The 19715-nt window shown below is 37.6% G+C and overlaps 1 protein-coding gene across 5 annotated transcripts in view; it reads left to right on the forward strand.

The window, feature by feature from the left end:
- NDUFAF6 (NADH:ubiquinone oxidoreductase complex assembly factor 6) overlaps positions 1-19715 on the forward strand; it is a 39001-nt gene that overhangs the window by 6567 nt on the left and 12719 nt on the right. For all 5 annotated transcript variants that reach the window (XM_060116318.1, XM_060116316.1, XM_060116317.1 and 2 more), the window contains 2 exons: positions 11636-11758; positions 16795-16851. In XM_060116318.1, the coding sequence (XP_059972301.1) occupies positions 11636-11758; positions 16795-16851 (180 nt within the window). The remainder of the gene's footprint in view (positions 1-11635; positions 11759-16794; positions 16852-19715) is intronic.

The raw sequence follows: 19715 nt of genomic DNA on the forward strand, positions 1-19715 counted from the left end.
GGGAGGGTTTGGAGTCTTCAAGAGTATAAGTTTTGACACAGCCTCTCTGGTGAATATGATAGGACGTGAAGTAGGAACACATGAAAGGATGTGAGTATAGTACTGAGGCATAATTGTGGTTAAACACTATAAATCTGCAGAGAGTAATAGAGTCTGGCTGTTTGTCCTCGGTGTATTTCTAGAAGTCATGGGTCTATATTTTTTTACTTCATCCTTTTTCAGGTATAAACTATACTTCAGCATCTTAAGTCAGTCATAATTTAACAATAAATAGTACCCAATGTGATCTTCCATTATAACTTTAAAATAATTAAAATTCCATTTTTAATAAATAAATCTTCCATATTTTCCCTGATTCTCTGTCACCTTATAGGAATGTCTTGCCTCTTTTTTTTTTTAATTTAAATAAATTCAACTGTGCAGGTAGCCTCGCACCTGTGTGCCACTCCAGGCAGTGTCTACCTGGCTGCCTCTTGGTCCCACTGCCCTGCACAAGATGCCACTTCCATCTCCCGATGGCTGTCTGTCTTACTGCTTTTTTGTACACACAGTCCTGTTCATTCATTCATTCAACAAGTATTGTCCAAAATATGCTAGGCACTATTTTAGGTACTGGGTTATAGCATTGAATAAAACATACAAAGTCCCTGTATTCGAGGAACAAGTAAATACTGTACAGAAAAATTAAGGAGGTTAGGGAAGGCTAGGTATAGCAGGGGTTCCTGTTTTAAGTAGGGTGATCAGGAAAAACCTCACTGAGACGGTGGCATTTTAGCAAAGATTTGAAGGAGGCAAGGGAGTGAGATACGTGGCTGAAGAGTCTTCTAGACAGAAGGAGCAGCAAGTGCAAAGGCCCTGAGATGTAAGTGTGCCTGACGTATTCAAAGACAAGAAGGCCAGTGTGGCACAACAGAGAAAGGAGGGAGAGTGTGGGAGGAGATTAGGTTAGAGGTATCTGGGCCAGAAAAGTAAGGTCTTGGAGACCACTTCAATCACTTTGGCATTTACTCTGAGTGAGATGGAAAACCATTGGAAGGTTCTGAGCAGAGAAAGACATCATCACATCTTTGTCATGTTTCTAAAGGATTACCCTTTAAAAAATTTTTTTATTAAAGTATAGTTGATTTACAATATTAGTTTAATGTGTACAACCATGGTTCAATATTTTTGATAGATTATACTCCATTTAAAGTTATTACAAAGTATTGGTTGTATTCCCTGTGCTGTACAATATATCCTTGTATCTTATTTATTTTATACATAGTAGTTTGTGCTTCTTAATTCCTTATCCCTGTCTTGTCTCTCCCCTCATCCCTCTTCCCACTGGTAGCCACTACTTTGTTCTCTATATCTGTGAGTCTGCTTCTCTTTTTTTGTTGTTGTTATGTTTATTCATTTGTGTTATTTTTTAGATTCTACATACAAGTGATAATGTACATTATTTTTGATTAATTTGGATATATATCCAGGATTGGAGTTGCTGAATCATATGGTAGTTCAATTTTTAGTTTTTTGAGGAACTTCCATACTGCTTTCACAGTGGGTACACCAATTTACATTCCCACCAACAGTGTACTAGAACTCCCTTTTCTCCACATCCATGCCAACATTTCTTAATTTGTGGTCTTTTCCATGACAGCTATTCTGACAGATGTGAGGTAATATCTCATTGTGGTTTTGATGTGCATTTCCCTGATGCTTAGTGCTGTTCAGCATTTTTGCATGTACCTCTTGGCCATCTGTATATCTTCTTTGGAAAAGTGTCTATTCAGGTCATCTGCCCATTTTTTAATTGCATTGTTTGTTTTTTTGATATTGAGTTGTATGAGCTGTTTATATATTTTGGATATTAACCCCTCAACAGACATACCATTTGCAAATATTTGCAAATATTTTCTCCCATTCAGTAGGTAGTCTTTCCACTTTGTTGATGGTTTCTTTTGCTGTGCAAAAGCTTTTAAGTTTAATTAGGCCCCGTTTGTTTATTTTTGCCTTTGTTTCTTTGCCTGAGGAGAAAGATCCAAAAAAATATTGCTATGACATAGGTCAGAGGGTGATCTGCCTATTTTTTAGGAGTTTTATGGTGTCCAGTCTTACATTTAGGTCTTTAATCCATTTTGAGTTTATTTTCATATATAGTATGAGAAAATGTTCTAATTTCATTCTTTTACATGTAGCTGTCCAGTTTTCTCAGCACCACTTACTGAAGCGATTGTCTTTCCCCATTGTATATTTTTGCCTCTTTTGTCAAAGATTAATTGACCATAAATGCATGGGTTTATTTCTGGGCTCTGTATTCTGTTCCATTGATCTATGTGTCTGTTTTAATGCCAGTACCATACTGTTTTGATCACTATACCTTTGTAGTATAGTCTGAAATCAAGAAGTGTGGTATCTCCAGCTTTATGCTTTTTTATCAAGATTGCTTCAGCTGTTCAGGGTCTTTTGTGGTTCCATATAAATTTTAGGATTATGTGTTCTAGTTCTGTGAAAAATGTCATGGGTATTTTTATAGGAATTACATTAAATCTGTAGATTGCTTTGGGTAGTATTGACATTTTAACAATATTAATTCTTCCAAATCATGGACATGGGATATCTCTCCATTTCTTTGTATTATCTTCAGTTTTCTTCATCAGTGTTTTTTAGTTTTCAGAGTATAGGTCTCTCACCTCCTTGATTAAATTTATTCCTAGGATTTTATTCTTTCTGATGTGATTTTAAACGGGATTTTTTTTTGCTTTTTCTTTCCTGTAGTTCATTATTGGTGTATTAGAAAGGCAAAAAATGTCTTTATATTAATTTTATATCCTGTAACTTTATTGACTTCATTTCTTAGTTCTAATAGTTTTTTTGGTGGAGACTTTAGGGTTTTCTTTATATAGTATCATGTCATCTGCAAATAGTGACAGTTTTACTTCTTACCTTCCAATTTAGATGCCTTTTATTTCTTTTTCTTGTCTAATTGCTGTGGCTAGGACTTTCAATACCATATTAAATAGAAGTGGCGAGAGTGGTTATCCTTGTCTTGTTCCTGATTTTAGAGAAGAAACTTCTCACCATTGAGTATGATGTTAGCTATGGGGTTGTCATAATTGGCCTTTATTATGTTGAGATGTTTCCTCTATACCAACTTTGATGAGAGTTTTTATCATGAATGCATGAATGTTGAATTTTGTCAGATGTTTTTTTCTGAGTCTATTGAGATAATCATGTGATTTTTATCCTTTATTAATATGGTGTATCACATTAATTGATTTGTGGATATTGAACCATCCTTTCATCATTTTAGTAAATCCCACTTGGCCATGGTGTATGATCCTTTTTACATATTGTTGAATTTGGTTTGCTAATATTTTGTTGAAGATTTTTACATCTATATTCAATAGAGATATTGGCCTATAATTTTCTTTTTCTGTAGTGTCTTTGTCTAGTTTTGGTTTCAGGGTAATGGTGGCCTCATAACTGGGAATCTTCCCTCCTCTTCAGTACTTTGGAGTAGTTTGAGAAGGATAGGTATTAGTTCCTCTTTGTGTATTTGGTTGAATTCCCCTGTGAAGCTGTCCAGTCCTGGACTTTGGTTTGCTGGGAGTTTTTTGGTTACTGATTCAATTTCATTACTAGTGATCTGTCTGTTCAGATTATCTATTTCTTTTGGTCTAGTTTCAGAAGATTGTAGTTTCTAGGAATTTATGCATTTCTTCTAGATTGTCCAATTTATTGGCATGTAACTGTTCATAGTTTTCCCTTCTGATTTTTTTGTATCTGTGATATCAGTTGTAATTTCTTCTCTTTTATTTCTTACTTTGTTTATTTGGGTTCTCTCTCTTTTTCTTAATGAGCTTGGCTAAGGGCTTATCAATTTTGTTTATCTTTTCAAAAAACCAGCTCTTGGTTTCATTGAACTTTTTTCTTTTTTTTTTTTCCTGGTCTCTATTTTATTTGTTTCTGCTCTGATCTTTATTATTTCTTTCCTTCTGCTGACTTTGGGCTTTGTTTGTTCTTCTTTTTCTAATTCCTTTAGATGGTAGGTTAGGTTGCTTATTTGAGATTTTTCTTGTTTCTTGAGATGGGCCTGTATCACTATAAACTTTCCTTTTAGAACTTCTTTGCTGTGTGTCCTATAGATTTTGGAAAGTTGTGCTTTTATTTTCATTTGTCCTGAGGTATTTTCTGATTTCCTCTTTGATTTCTTCATTGACCCATTGGTTTTTTAGTCTCCATGTGTTAGTGTTTTTCCCATTTTTCTTCCTGTGATAGATCTCTAGTTTCATACTATTGTGGTCAGAAAAGATGCTTGGTATAATTTCTATCCTCTTAAATTTTTTCCGACTTGTTTTGTGGCCTAGCATGTGATCTGTTCTAGAGAATGTTCCATGTGCACTTGAAAAGAATTTGTATTCTGTTTTTGTATGGAATGTCCTGTAGATATCTATTAATTCTAACTGGTCTGATGTGTCATTTAAGGCCATTGTTTACTCATTGATTTTCTTTCTGGATTGTCTGTCCTTTGATGTAAGTGGGGTGTTAAAGTCTTCTACTATTACTGTGTTTTTGTCAGTTTCTCACTTTATGTCTGTTGATATTTGCTTTATGTATTTAGATGTTCCTATATTACGTGCATATATGATAATGAATGTTATATCCTCTTGCTGTATTGGTTCCTTTATCATTATACAATGCTCTTCTTTTTCTTTTATTATAGCCTTTGTTTTAAAGTCTATTTTGTCTGATATGCGTATTGCTACTCCTGATTTCTTGTCGTTTCTGTTTGCATGAAATACCTTTTTCCATTCCCTCACTTTCACTCTGTGTGTGTCTTTATCCCTGAAGTGAGTCTGTTGTAGGCAGCATGTTGAAGGGTCTTGTTTTTTTATCCAATCAGCCACCCTGTGTCTTTTGACATTTAAAGTAATTGTAGTCCACTGACATTTAAAGTAATTATTGATAGGTATGTACTTATTGCCATTTTATTACTTGTTTTCCAATTGTTTTTGTAGTTCTTCTCTGTTAATTTCTTCTTCATTTTGTTTCTTCCATTGTGGTTATATGATTTTCTTTTGTAGTATGCTTGCGTTCGTTTCTTACTGGTTTTCATGTATCTATTGTAGGTTTTTGATTTGTGGTTACCATGGGGTTCATATACATTGACCAATAATTATATCTACGTGACTTAAACTGATAAGTCTTTTAAGTTAAAACGCATTCTAAAAGATCTACGTTTTTTTACTCCCCTCCCTCATATTTTGTGTTTTTTATGTCATATTTTACATCTTCATGTCTGTCTCTTTACTGTTTATTGTAGTTATGGTTGCTTTTACAGTTTTTTTTTTTTTTTTGCTTTATAATCTGCATACTGGCTTTACTATTTAAGTGGTTGATCCACAGCCTTTACTATATGATTTGTCTTTACTAGTGGGATTTTTTTTCCCTATAAATTCTTACTTCTTGTAGCCTTTTCTTTTCCACTTAAAGAAGACCATTTAATACTTCTTGTAAGGTTGGTTTACTAATGATAAACTTTTAGTTTTTTCCTTATCTGAGAAGTTCTTTATCTCTCTTTCAGTTCTGAAAGATAACCTTCCTGGGTAGAGTATCCTAGTTTATAGGTTTTTTCCTTTCAGCTGTTTAAGTATATCATGCCACTCACTCCCTTATGGCGTGCAAAGCTTCTGCAGAAAAATCAGCTGATAGCCTTAGGGGGATTCCCTTGTATGTTTTTCTGCTTTTCTCTCTTTCTCTCTCTCTTTTTTTTTTTCTCTTGCTGCCTCTAAGATTCTCTTTAACTTTTGCCATTTTAATTATGATGTGTCCTGGTGTGGGTCTCTTTGTGTTCATCTTGCTTGGGACTCTCTGTGCTTCCTGTACCTAGAAATCTGTTTCCTTCTTCAGCTTCAAGAAGTTTTCAGCCATAATTTCATCAAATACATTTTCTACCCCTTTCTCACTCTCTTCTTCTGGAATCCTTATAATGTGAATGTTAGTACACTTGATGTTGGCTCAGAGGTCCCTTAAACTATCCTCATTTTTTAAAATTTGTTTTTCTTTTTGCTGTTCTGATTGGGTGATTTCCATTATTCTTTCTTCCAGATCACTTATGTGTTCTTCTCTATCACCTAGTCTGCTGTTCATTCCTTCTAGTGCATTTTTCATTTCATTTATTGTATTTTTCATCTCTGACTGGTTCTTTTTAATATTTTCTAGTTCCTTGTTAAAATTCTCAGTGTGTTCATTTATTCTTTTCCCAAATTTAGTTAGCATTCTTTTTACTATTGCTTTGAATACTTTATGTGGTAAATTATTTATGTCTGTTTCATTAGGGTTTTTTTCCAGGGCTTTTTCTTGTTCTTCCATTTGAAACATATTCCTTTGTCTTTTCATATTGTTTAACTTTCTCTGTCTCTATGAGTTAGGTGATAAGATTGGTTACCTGTCCCAATCTTGAAGGGGTGTCCTTGGGTGGGACTGCCCCTATGCAGTCTGCTTGTGCCCAGTCACTTTGGTGGGAGAGCTGGATCTGAAGTGAGCATAGGTCATGTCTTCTCCTGGGGTGTGCTGGCAGCTACCACTTTGGTGGGAGGTAGGGCTATAGATGAAGGGGCTATAGCCAGAGCCAGGTGTGAGCTGGGGCTTTTCCTTTGCTCTTCCAGTGGCAGTCACCATCCTGTCTGGGTAGGGTCTGGCGCCCAAGGTGCTGGAGCACAAGCCCTGAGGATTGATCTGAGCTGGTTCCCATCCTTCTAAGCGTGTGCACTCCTCTAGCAATGGCACCTCAGTCCTAGTCGAGAGCAAGAGGGGCTGGAACAGGCGCCTGGTGTAGGCTGGGGTGCATGCTGGAATGGTCTGGGAAGCCAGTCAGAGCCCCAGGCAGTTTTCAGCCTGCAGCCTGATGTGCATGCTGTTAATGGCTGCCTTCACCCTAGTCAGAGGCAGAGTCAGGTCCAAGCTGGCTTCCTTTTCTTTAAGTGTGTGCACTCCCCTTAGCAATGACAGCCTTCACCCTAGTGGAGAGCAGTGCTGGAGCAGGAGAGGCTGGAGCAGGCAGCTGGTCAGAGCCGCAGGCAGTTTTCAGTCCGCAGCCTCCATGCTATTCCCGGGAATAAGTAAGTGTGTGCACACTCTTAACAAGCAGAGTCTTGGTTTCTTACAGCCCTCCAGTAAGTCCCACTGGTTTTCAAACCAGCTAAGGGTAATTGTGTTACCAGTGTCAGACCCTTGGGCTGGGGTGCCTGATGTGTGGCTCAAACCCCTTGCCTCCCAGGGTGGTTCCCTGAGCCTGTGTGTGATATCCCCCTCCTCTTCTGTGTCCCCTGCTAAGGGCCTGGGTCCCAACCTAACCGGTTCTCCTCCCTTCCTCCCTGACTCCATGTGCATCTTTCTTGACAGCCTTGGTTGTAGAAGAGCCTTTTTGCCAGTTTCCAGGTTGATTTCAGCGATGTAGATGTATTTTTGATGTGTTCATGGGGGCAGGTGGGCTCAGTGTCCTCCTACTCTGCCTTCTTGATCTCCCTCCTAAAAGGATTAACTCTTTTTTAAAAATGTATTTATTTATTTTTTCTTTTCCGTTATGGTTTATTACAAGATACTGAATATAGTTCCCTGTGCTATACAGTAGGACCTTGTTGTTTATCCATTCTGTATATAATAGTTTGCATCTGCTAATCCCAAACTCCCAATCCATCCCTCCCTCTTGGTAACCACCAGTCTGTTCTCTATGTCTGTGAGTTTGTTTCTGTTTCATAGATAAGTTCATTTGTGTCATATTTTAGATTCCACAAATAAATGATATCACTTTGGTAAGCAGTAGTTGTCTTTTTTCTGACTTACTTTATTTAGTATGATAATCTCTAGGTCCATCCGTATAGCTGCAAATGGCATTGTTTCATTCTTTTTTATGGCTGAGTAATATTCCATTGTGTGTGTATATATATGTATATATATGTGTGTAGATATATATATATATATATATGCCACATCTTCTTTAAAGGATTACTCTTGATGCTGTATTGAGAATAGACCATATGCCATGGGATCTGAACACTAAGTATTGCTAAGAGACCCACCCAGCACCAAGACCATTAAAAAAAAAAAAAAAACTTTTTATTTGGAAATAATTTCACACACACCAAAGTAAGAGTAGTACAAATACCCATATACCCTTTTGTTAATATTTTGCCCTATTTGCTTTATCATATTGTGCCCCTCTCCCCTTCTCCCTCTCTCTCTGTCTCTGTGTATACACACACACACACAAATATGCACACACGTACATGCACTGTTTTTCTTATGAATCATTTTACAGTAACTTGACTACACCATGGCCCTTATCCCTGTAAACTTGAGCTGCATTTCATTACCATAAGAATATTCTCTTACATAACAGTTATCAGTTTGAGTAAATTTGAGATTGATACAGTTCATTTATTTAATCTACCTTCTGGTTTCCAGTTTTGTCAGATGATTTCAATGATGTCCTTTATGGCATTTTTTTAACCCTTCTGTACAGGATGCAATCTAGGATAATGTACTGCATTTAGTTTTCATGTCTCTTTGGCCTCCTTTAATCTGGAACATTTCCACAGCCTTTCTTTGTCTTCTATTACATTGACATTTTAAAAACAATATTGTTCCTTTTCAAAAATTGAGCATTTCTCATTTGGAGTTTATTTTTTGTCATGATTATATTTATATATATCTAGTCTAATGCTTAACTACCTAAATGGAATATGTCCTTCTCAGGGAATCACAAGGAGGCATTATATGTCTGTATGCCTCTTATTGGCGATACCAATTTTGGTCACTAGTCAAGATGTTAACATTTTTTTCCTTGTTAAATATGAGGAGACATTTTAAGACCATGGTCCTCATCAAAATTTACTTCATATATGGCAAATAGGTATATGAAAAAATGTGCTCAACATTACTAATATCAGAGAAGTGCAAATCAGAACCACAGTGACATATCCCCTCACACCTATTAGGATAGCTGTTATCAAAGAGACAAGAAATAACAAGTGCTGTAGAGTGTGTGGAGAAAAGGGAGCCCTTGTGCACTGTTGGTGGGAGTGTAAATAGGTGCAGCCATTGTGGAAAATAGCATGGAGGTGCCTCAAAAAACTAAAACTAGAACTACCATATAATCCAGTAATTTCATTTCTGGGTATTTATCCAAAGGAAATGAAAATATTAACTTGAAAAGATACATGCACCCCCTTGTTCATTGCAACATTATTTACAATAACCAAGACATGGAAGCCACCTAAGTGTCCATTGGTGGATGACTGGATAAAGATATGGTATTATCTACACAATGTAATATTACTTAGACATAAAAAAGAAGGAAATCTTGCCATTTGTGACAACACAGATGGACCTTGAGGGCTTTATGCTAAGTGAAATAAGTTAGAGAAAGGCAAATACCATATGATCTCACGTATATGTGGAATCTAAAACAAAAACAAAAGCAAAACAAACCCCCCCCCCCAAACTCATAGATACAGAGAACAGATTGCTGGTTGTCAGAGGCAGTGGGTGGGAGATGGGTGAAATGGGTGAGCGTGGTCAAAAGGTAGAAACTTCCAGTTATAAGTAAATAAGTCATGGGAATGTAATGTACAGCTAATACTGTATTATGTGTTTGAAAGTTGCTAATAGAGTAGATCTTGAAAGTTCTCAACATACACAAATTCCTAATTATGTGTGGTGATAGATATTAACTAGACCTATGGTGATCATTTCACAATATATACATACATATACAAATCATGTTGTACACTTGAAACTAAGATACTGTTATATGTCAGCTATAGCTCAATTAAAAATAAAAAATTTACCTCCTAGATTTAGCATGCATTGGTGATTCTTGCTTGACCCAGCGCCATTCTTAATCAGTAGTAAGTGAGGGAGAGAGTCTAATAATCTTCTTTTAAAAAGTTACTTAGTGAATAAATGAGTTTATTTAAATGTACCACAATAAAATTCACTTTTTGTGGTGTACAGTCCTATAGGTTTTTTTTTTTGTTTGTTTGTTTTTTTTTTTGTTTTTTTTTTTTTTTGCGGTATGCGGGCCTCTCACTGTTGTGGCCTCCCCCGTTGCGGAGCACAGGCTCCGGACGCGCAGGCTCCGGACGCGCAGGCTCAGCGGCCATGGCTCACGGGCCCAGCCGCTCCGTGGCATATGGGATCCTCCCAGACCGGGGCACGAACCCGTATCCCCTGCATCGGCAGGCGGACTCTCAACCACTTGCGCCACCAGGGAGGCCCAGTCCTATAGGTTTTGAGAACTGCTTAGAGTCACGTATTTGCCACCAGAGTCGTGATACAGAGCAATTCCATCAGCCCTTATGTGTCCCTTTGTAGTCAACTCCTCCCCTCTCCCACAATCTTTTACATATCCTTCTGGTTCCATTATAAGAGCTGTGAGTATGCAGAGCATGGGATAAACTTCTACCTTTTTGAGCCATAATTTCTGTGTTTGTAAAATGGGTGTATTCGTAAGGACCCTGTGAGTTCGTTGTGAGGATTGTGATCAGATAACCTCTGCTACAGTACCTGGTACTTGTTGACATTTGATAAATAAATATTAGTTCCTTCTCTGCTTCCTCTAAAAAGCCTCTGGTTCTATTTCCTAGGTTTATCTTCAGATTCAAAAATATTTTTGCTATCACTAACCCAGTGAGGATTGTTTTTCTTCTTTTCCACTTATTATTGAAAAACTTTGTTTTGGAAAACTTCAGTCTTATACAGCATGAAGTATATTCATATGTAGAGAGAGAAGCATAATGAACCCCCATATACCTCATCACCCACCTCCAACTGTTACTAATTCATGGCCAATCTTGTTTTCTCATCTTTACTCCCCACCCCCCTCATCCCCACCTCCAGGTTATTTTGAAGTAAGTCTCAAATTTTTCCATCTGCAGATACTTCAGTTTGCATCAAAAGAACTCACTTAAAAAAATAACCACAATACCATTATTATATATTAAAAATTTAACAGTAATTTCTTAATATCATTAAACATCTGGTGTTCAGATTTTCCTAGTTGTCTCTGTCTCTTTAAATTAGGATTCAAATAGGTCTACATGTGACTGGTTGATCTCTTTCTTAAATTTCTTTTAAACGAAATGATCCCCCTCCCTCTCTTTGTTTTTTCTTGCAATTTTTTTCTAGAAGAATTGCTCCTATTTTTGAATGCAGACCTTGAAATATTTTTTTTTTTTTTTTCTTTTTGCGGTATGTGGGCCTCTCACTGTTGTGGCCTCTCCCGTTGCGGAGCACAGGCTCCGGACGCGCAGGCCCAGCGGCCATGGCTCACGGGCCCAGCCGCTCCGCGGCATATGGGATCCTCCCAGACCGGGGCACGAACCCGTATCCCCTGCATCGGCAGGCGGACTCTTAACCACTTGCGCCACCAGGGAGGCCCTAAAATATTTTTGAATAAGCACCGAATAATTTGTAGCTTTTACTTAGGAAACTTATAATGATGATAATTTAAATGATACATAACTTCAAGGAAAAATTAAATGTAGAGAAACTTAATTTTTGGCTGAATTATATGATTATGCAGTTACAAATGCTGGTTTTTGAGACTGTGAACCGTGCATTTATTAAAGTTTTTAAACACTATTTACAGGTTAAGGACTCTGTCTCTGAGAAAACAATTGGACTGATGAGAATGCAGTTTTGGAAAAAAACTGTGGATGATATATACTGTGACAGTCCACCACGTCAGCCTGTGGCCATTGAACTATGGAAGGTAAAAAAAAACAACCCCCCAAAAAGACCCCTACTTTTCATTTGTAAGAATGTTATTTGAGCATACTTTTTGTTACATACAATTTGGATAGTGTCAATGGGGAATCTATCCTGAAAATAATTTTAGGCTCATGTAATGTTCAGATATATGTTAGATTTGACAGAATTTAAAATCATCCACGAATCATTTGCACACATCTTCAGTGTATTTCTTTATTAAAGGAAGGAGGAGAAATCTGGTCTCTTTATGTTATAAGTTATTTTCCACATATTTGATTGCAGAATTTAAACCCTACAAATTTTGAAGCAGTGGCAGGTACATTTTCTGTCTGACTGCCCAGCAGCTCCTTACTCCAGTGCTTTAATCCGTACTCTGGGCAGTAGAAAATCACACATTGATCTTTTGTGACAGGAGATGTGCTCTCATCGTTGTCCAGACACAAATCTAAAATTGCCTTGTCCAGTTTGATAGAATTGCATATTTGTTGATGAATTTTAGGTGTCCGATAATGGAAACCTATGGGCTAGGGTATTATTTGTAAACTAGATGTATTTAGTAATTAGTTTTACGTTAAAGCTGTATGGATCCCTCATTCACAAACAGCCATGCACAGTTGAGAAATATGCTGAACTATGAACAGAGAAAGGGAATTAGGTACCTTTCATCACCGATGTGTGTCCCCATTGTAATATGGTGGACGCCAAAAGATAGTTTCCGTCACAGGAACCACCGACAGACCTGGCAGTGGTACGCCTCTTCTCAGGTCTGCGCCCCAGCAGAGGCAGGCCCCATCTGTGGGCCCCAGATTGACTTCACAGAGCCTCAGTGAGGACGGAAAGCCAGGCCCCTCCACTGGGGACTGAGAAGAAAGAGTGGATGGGAAGCTTGTGAGTATTAGATTAGTTGTTTACCTTTATTCATCCCACTTCAAGAATCTCATCCTGGGTGACTCAGTTGAGAAAAACGTTTCTCTGAAAATCCAGAAACTCTTATTTATTTTATATACAAACCTGACTGCATTAGAGATTTATGCTAAGACTTGCACTGAAGATTCTGACCTTTGTCAGGAAATAATGTGAAAGGTCAGAGATTTCTTTAACACAAATTTATCTTGCCTTCGCGTCTCTTAAAAAAATTCTGGAAAACATATCTGAATTACACAATGTTTATGTGTATGCCAATTTGTCCAGTTTTAATAGCTGTTTAAATTTTGTTGATTAATGTTGACCAGCTTTCTTTTTTTTTTAAATTTATTAATTTATTTTTGGCTGCATTGGGTCTCTGTTGCTGTGCACGGGCTTCCTCTAGTTGTGGTGAGCGGGGGCTACTTTTTGTTGCGGTGCGTGGGCTTTTCATTGCAGTGGCTTCTCTTGTTGCGGAGCACAGGCTCTAGGTGCGTGGGCTCAGTAGTTGTGGCTCGCGGGCTCTAGAGCACAGGCTCAGTAGTTGTGGCACATGGGCTTAGTTGCTCTGCAGTATGTGGGATTTTCCTGGACCAGGGATTGAATCCATATCCCTTGCATTGGTAGGCGGATTCTTTTTTTTTTTTTTTTTTTTTTTGCGGTATGCGGGCCTCTCACTGTTGTGGCCTCCCCCGTTGCGGAGCACAGGCTCCGGACGCGCAGGCTCCGGACGCGCAGGCTCAGCGGCCATGGCTCACGGGCCCAGCCGCTCCACGGCATATGGGATCCTCCCAGACCGGGGCACGAACCCGTATCCCCAGCATCGGCAGGCGGACTCTCAACCACTTGCGCCACCAGGGAGGCCCGGTAGGCGGATTCTTAACCACCGTGCCACTGGCTGGAAGTCCCTGGCCAGCTTTCTGATATGACAGGTATTGAAGGTTAATATGAGTATTTGAAAGAAGCAGGTAGTGTTCAGACCAGTTGTCCTGATTGCATATTCCCTACCCCTCCCCATTCTATTAGAACATACCCTTATTGCACCACTGTCCAGTCAAACTTTCAGTTGATTCTTTGCAGAGTTTCAGGTTCTTTAGAAGATTAAATAGGGAAACAGTGACATGTTGTCCAAAGAGTACATTCTTGCCACACTGTTTCATTGGTGCCTTTAGGGTACAAAATAGTTGAATATCTATAATTTCTAATATTTATAGCCAAGGTTTTTGTTCTATTTGGCTTCTATTTCAAAGTTTTCATAGTTTTGTTCAGCAGGTTTTCAGCTTCTTATAAATATTTATTTTTTATCTTGATCTCCGATTTCCTTCAGAATCAGACAAGAGAGCTATATTTTGTGGTCAAGGAACTGCAGCTGTTATAGCGTCAGTCTTGAGTAAATAGGAGTCTGACTTTTCAGTGGTTAAGTATTCATTGAGTACATTTCTGTGCCAGGAATGGTGCTTGATGATGTGGTTACAAAGATCAAACAAGTCCTGCCCTACTCAGGCATGTGCCAAATAAAACAAGAGCAGGACTCTAATGACTGAGGTATCCCAGGCTGATTCCTGGGACTGGGGAGAGAGGCCTGTAGAGAGTCCTGCTATGTAATTGTAATAATGCTGAGAGCACTTGGAAACCAACTCCATGTAGCCCTTTTAGCTTCTGTTAAGTTCCTGTAGGGCAAAGTGGACTCCGTTCTCCCCAGATCCACCCTTTGTCACATAAATGTGTACTGATGAGCATGTCAGCCTTTACATTTTAGTATCAGTGACATCTTAGAGTCTCAGTTGAAGCGTAGGATATATTCCTAAGACTTTGTTTCACTACTATATTTATTTATTGTGAAAATATACTTAGTGTTGACTTGGTAAGAAAACAATGTTTTAAAAACTTATTTGGAAATAACTTCAAAATTTCAGAAAGGTTACAAAATTAAAAATAGTATAAGAACATTTCTATATCCTTTACCTAGATTTACCTGTTGTTAACGTTTTATCCCATTTGTTAACCATTTTGCGTGCTCACTCAAGTGTATGTGTGCTAACATGCTCTCTCTGTATATATTTTCACACTCATAAGTTTTTTAAATCATTTGAGTATAAGTTACATACATCATGTCCCTTTGTCCCTAAATACTTTAGTATTTCCTAATAGAGACATTCTCTTATATAACCAGAATAGTTACTGACTTTAGTTAATTTAACTTCGATATAACACTTTTCATCTAATTTTCCATTCATATTCCAATTTTTTTAAATTTTTTTGCGGTACGCGGGCCTCTCACTGTTGTGGCCTCTCCTGTTGCGGAGCACAGGCTCCAGATGCGCAGGCTCAGCAGCCATGGCTCACGGGCCTAGCCGCTCCGCGGCATGTGGGATGTTTCCGGACCGGGACACGAACCCGTGTCCCCTGCATCGGCATGCGGTCTCTCAACCACTGCGCCACCAGGGAAGCCCTCATATTCCAATTTTGTCACTTGACCCAATAATATCCACTAATGTATTTTTCCCCTGCAGTGTAGGATCCAGTCAGGTATTTTTTTTGTTATGTCTTTTTAGCTTACTTTAATCTGGAACATTTCCATAGCTTTTCTTTGTTTTCTATGACATTGATATTTTTGAAGAATGTAATCCCTTCTTTCTTTCTTTTTTTTTTTTTTTTTTGGTAGTAGAACATTCCTCATTTTGGATTTGTCTGATGTGTTCTCATGATTAAATGATTCAGGTTATGCATTCTTGGCCAGAATACTGCATAGGTGATGTATTCTCAGGGTATCACATCCGGAGACACATTTTGTCCATCTGTCCTTTATTGGCATTGTTCATTTTCGTTAACAGTCAAGATGTTGCCTGGTTTCCCCAATGTGTAATCTACTGTATAATTATAGTTCCCCTTGTAACTAATCAACTTTAAGACAATGCAAATACACTGTTCCTCATCAACTTCTTGTGAAATTTCTTGCATTCATTGATGGTTCTTGTCTTATCCAGTCTTTACTATTATGATTGCAGAATGATAATTTCACAACTCTGATGCTCTGTTCACATTTACCACTTGGCACTCTACTATAAGCAAATGCTCTCGCTCTCCTATGTTATTTATTTGTTTATTAATTATTGTATAAACTCATGAATTCCTGTTTTTTTTTCAGTAGTTTATAACTTATTACTATACTTAATTATTTTGGTGTTCAAACAGTCCCAGATTTGGACAGTGGGAGTCCCTTCAAACTGGCCTCTGTGTCCTGACATGCCTCCCATTGTTTTTTTCAGCACTTTCTATTTTCTGGCACAATAAAATAGTCTAGAATCATCTTGAATCTCCCTTGCTCCAGCTCTGGAATCACCCATTTTCTAGACTCTTGTTTCCTTTGTGGGGAGTGGTTTTAGAGGCCAAGATCTGAGCACTAGGTGTTCTCTTTCCTACTAGAGTGTCTTTACTTGTAAGATAACACTGTACCCTGCAGATTGTTTTCTTTGGAGCTTTATTACTGTTTTCTTTTTGGAAAGTGTTTATTTATATTAAATAGAGTCTTCATTTTTATGGAAAAAAGTTTGTGTGTAATAAGTAAGCATAGAAGTTGGGACATATCACATAGCAGAGAAGCTCCGCTCTGCTTAATTCTTGTTTCGTTTTTGTTTTGAAAGTGGAATCACTGAATTACCAATAATATAAGAAAATAAAGACAAATTAGTGGAAAAGTTTTGGATATATTATCCTTACTTGGAAATGTTTTGAAATGTTTTCCAGGGACATTCTCTTTTTTTCCTAGTTCTTTAACATAGCTATCTATCTGGTGATGCGTTATTACAAATGCTCCCTTACCTAGTTTTTTTTGGGTTTTTTTTTGCGGTACGCGGGCCTCTCACCATTGTGGCCTCTCCTGTTGCGGAGCACAGGCTCTGGACGCGCAGGCTCAGCGGCCATGGCTCATGGGCCTAGCTGCTCCATGGCATGTGGGATCTTCCCGGACCGAGGCACGAACCCGTGTCCCCTGCATGGGCAGGCGGACTCTCAACCACTGCGCCACCAGGGGAGCCCCCTTACCTAGTTTTGTATTTGGTTTGTTTATGTTATTCAGGTCTACAGAAGTCATTTCCAGTACTTTCTAAAACTTACAACTCTTGTTTTTTTTAGGCTGTCAAAAGACATAATCTGACTAAAAGATGGCTTATGAAAATCATTGATGAAAGAGTAAGTTGAAATTGCTCAAGTCTTAAGTTTTTTCTTCCTTTTTAATCCTTAAGCTAATCTTCAGGGAGGAAATGTTTTAGTATGTGTATTAATATTTGGAGGAAGGAAACTTTTAGAGAACTGTACTAAACATTTTATCCATTCTCTATCACTGCACGCCACCCACCTCAGCCGCCCACCCCCGTACCTAGAGACAGGCAAAGACAGGCACCCAGGCAGAGGCATGCATGTGCACACCACACTCTACTAGTTTGTTTTTTTAAAACAGAAAGTTTTTAAAACAAATTTTCAGGCTTATATAAAAGTAGAGAGAATAGTGTAATATACTTCCATGTGTCTGTCACCCAGCTTTATTTTATTTATTTATTTATTTATTTATTTAAAAAAAATTATACTCTCTTGATTACTGTAGCTTTATAATTGGGTTTTTATTTATTTATTTATTTATTATTTATTTTTAAAATTTTATTTATTTTTGCTGTGTCGGGTCTTCGTTTCTGTGCGAGGGCTTTCTCTAGTTGTGGCAAGCGGGGGCCACTCTTCATCGCGGTGCGCGGGCCTCTCACTATCGTGGCCTCTCTTGTTGCGGAGCACAGGCTCCAGACGCGCAGGCTCAGTAGTTGTGGCTCACGGGCCTAGTTGCTCCGTGGCATGTGGGATCCTCTCAGACCAGGGCTCGAACCCGTGTCCCCTGCATTAGCAGGCAGACTCTCAACCACTGCGCCACCAGGGAAGCCCCTACCCAGCTTTAATAGTTATAAATACATGTCCAATGTTATTTCATCTATATTCTACCAACTTCCCTCCCTAAACCCTATTAGATTATTTTAAAGTAAACCCCAGACATGTTATTATTTGATCTGTACATATACATGTATCTTGAAAGGATAAAAACTTGTATAAAACAGATAATCAACAAGAACCTACAGTATAGCACAGGAAACTCTACTCAATATTCTGTAATAACCTAAAATGGGAAAAGTGTCTGAAAATAGATGTATGTATATGTATAACTGAATCACTTTGCTGTATGCCTGAAACTAAACACAACATTGTAAATCAACTATACTCCAATATAAAATAAAAATTTTAAAAAAGAGAAAAAAACTTGTATAAAACATAACTATAATATGATTTAAAAAGTATGGATAATTCCTTAATATCATCAAAACTTGAGTAGTTGTACACATATCATTATGCATACCCAGTGCTTGGATCTCTGTCCAAATAGAGGGAATAAGGAAAGTTCAACAGTTCTAGCAAATGGAATCTTATACTGAGTTCTTAGAACTAAGTTCTAGTTCTAACCAAGCATGCGAATTGCTTGATGACCTGGGCTGATTTGTGTAATCTTTCTGACACATTGTTGGCTGAGTGTCCTTGTTGGCCTGATATTTATCACATATTGTTGTCCTGAAAATGTAAGTTTACTTAGTTTATTTGGATACAATCTATTAATAACCATAGGCTATAGTAGTAATAATATGAGCAAAAATGAGATAATGACTTTAACATGTAAAAAATTGCTCAGTTGGCCTATAGAATTAATTAGTACTAAGAAAATGTATTTTTAGGTGTCTTCAGTTTTCATGAGGTAAAGAAAATTTGAGAACTCAAGACAGAGATAATGGAAAATCTCTCTTTTTTTCTTAATGAAAAAATAGCAGTTTTTCCATTGTTTAATGGAAAATAACATTTGGCTTTTGTATGGAGGGATATTTAAAAGTAAAGGACTGGGATCAATCTCCCTGCATTGATCTAAAAATTCAGTATAATCCTTATAAAAATTCCAGCTGCCTTTTTTGGAGAAATTGACAAGCTGATCCTAAAATTCATATGAAAATGCAAGGGACCCAGAATTATCAAAAGAATCTTGAAAAAGAAGAACAAAGTTGGAGGACTCACATTTCCCAATTTTGAGACTTAACTACAAAGTTACAGTAATCAAACTGTGTAGTATTGACCTGCCATAGACATATAGATCAATATATACTGATCATATAGATCCTATATATTGGCATGGAATAGAATTGAGAGTCCAGAAGTAAACCTATATATTGATAGTCAGCTGATTTTTGACAAGGGCATGAAGATAATTCAGTGGGGGAAGGAATAACCTTTTCAACAAGCAATGCTGGGACAACTGGATATCCACATGCAAAAGAATGAATTTGAACTCCTACCTCATACCATGTACAAAAACTAACTCAAAATGGATCAAAGACCTAAATGTAAGAGTTAAAGCTGTAAAAGTCTTAGGAGAAAACCTAGGCATAAATCTCTTTAACTTTCTCTTGGGCAGTGACTTCTTAGATATGAGACCAAAAGCACAAGCAATAAAAAAAAAATAGATAATTGGACTTCATCAAAAGTAAAAACTTCAAGAAAGCAAAAAGACAATCCACAGAATGGGAGAAAATATTTACCAGTTATATATATGATAAGGGACTAGTATCTAGAATATATAAAGAACTCTTATAATTCAACAGTAAAAAGACAAATAACCCAACTTAAACATGGGCAAAGGATCTGAGTAAACATTTCTCCAAGGAAGATATACAGATGAGTAATAAGCACCTTAAAAGATGCTCAACATCTTTTCATGAGGGAAATGGAAATCAAAACCACAATGAGATACCACTTCATACCAATTAGGATGGCTATAATAAAAAGAATGAACAATAATGAGTGTTGGTGAGGATGTGGAGAAATTGGAACCCTTCATACAATGCTGATGGAAACGTAAAATGGTGCAGCTGCTTTGGAAAAACTGTTTGGCAGTTCTTCAGAAAGTTAAACATAGAGTTATCATAGACCTAGCAATTTCACTCCTAGGTTGGTATGAGAAATGAAAACGTATCCAC

Source organism: Mesoplodon densirostris, chromosome 13, assembly GCF_025265405.1.
Source record: "Mesoplodon densirostris isolate mMesDen1 chromosome 13, mMesDen1 primary haplotype, whole genome shotgun sequence".
Classification (NCBI taxonomy): domain Eukaryota; kingdom Metazoa; phylum Chordata; class Mammalia; order Artiodactyla; family Ziphiidae; genus Mesoplodon; species Mesoplodon densirostris.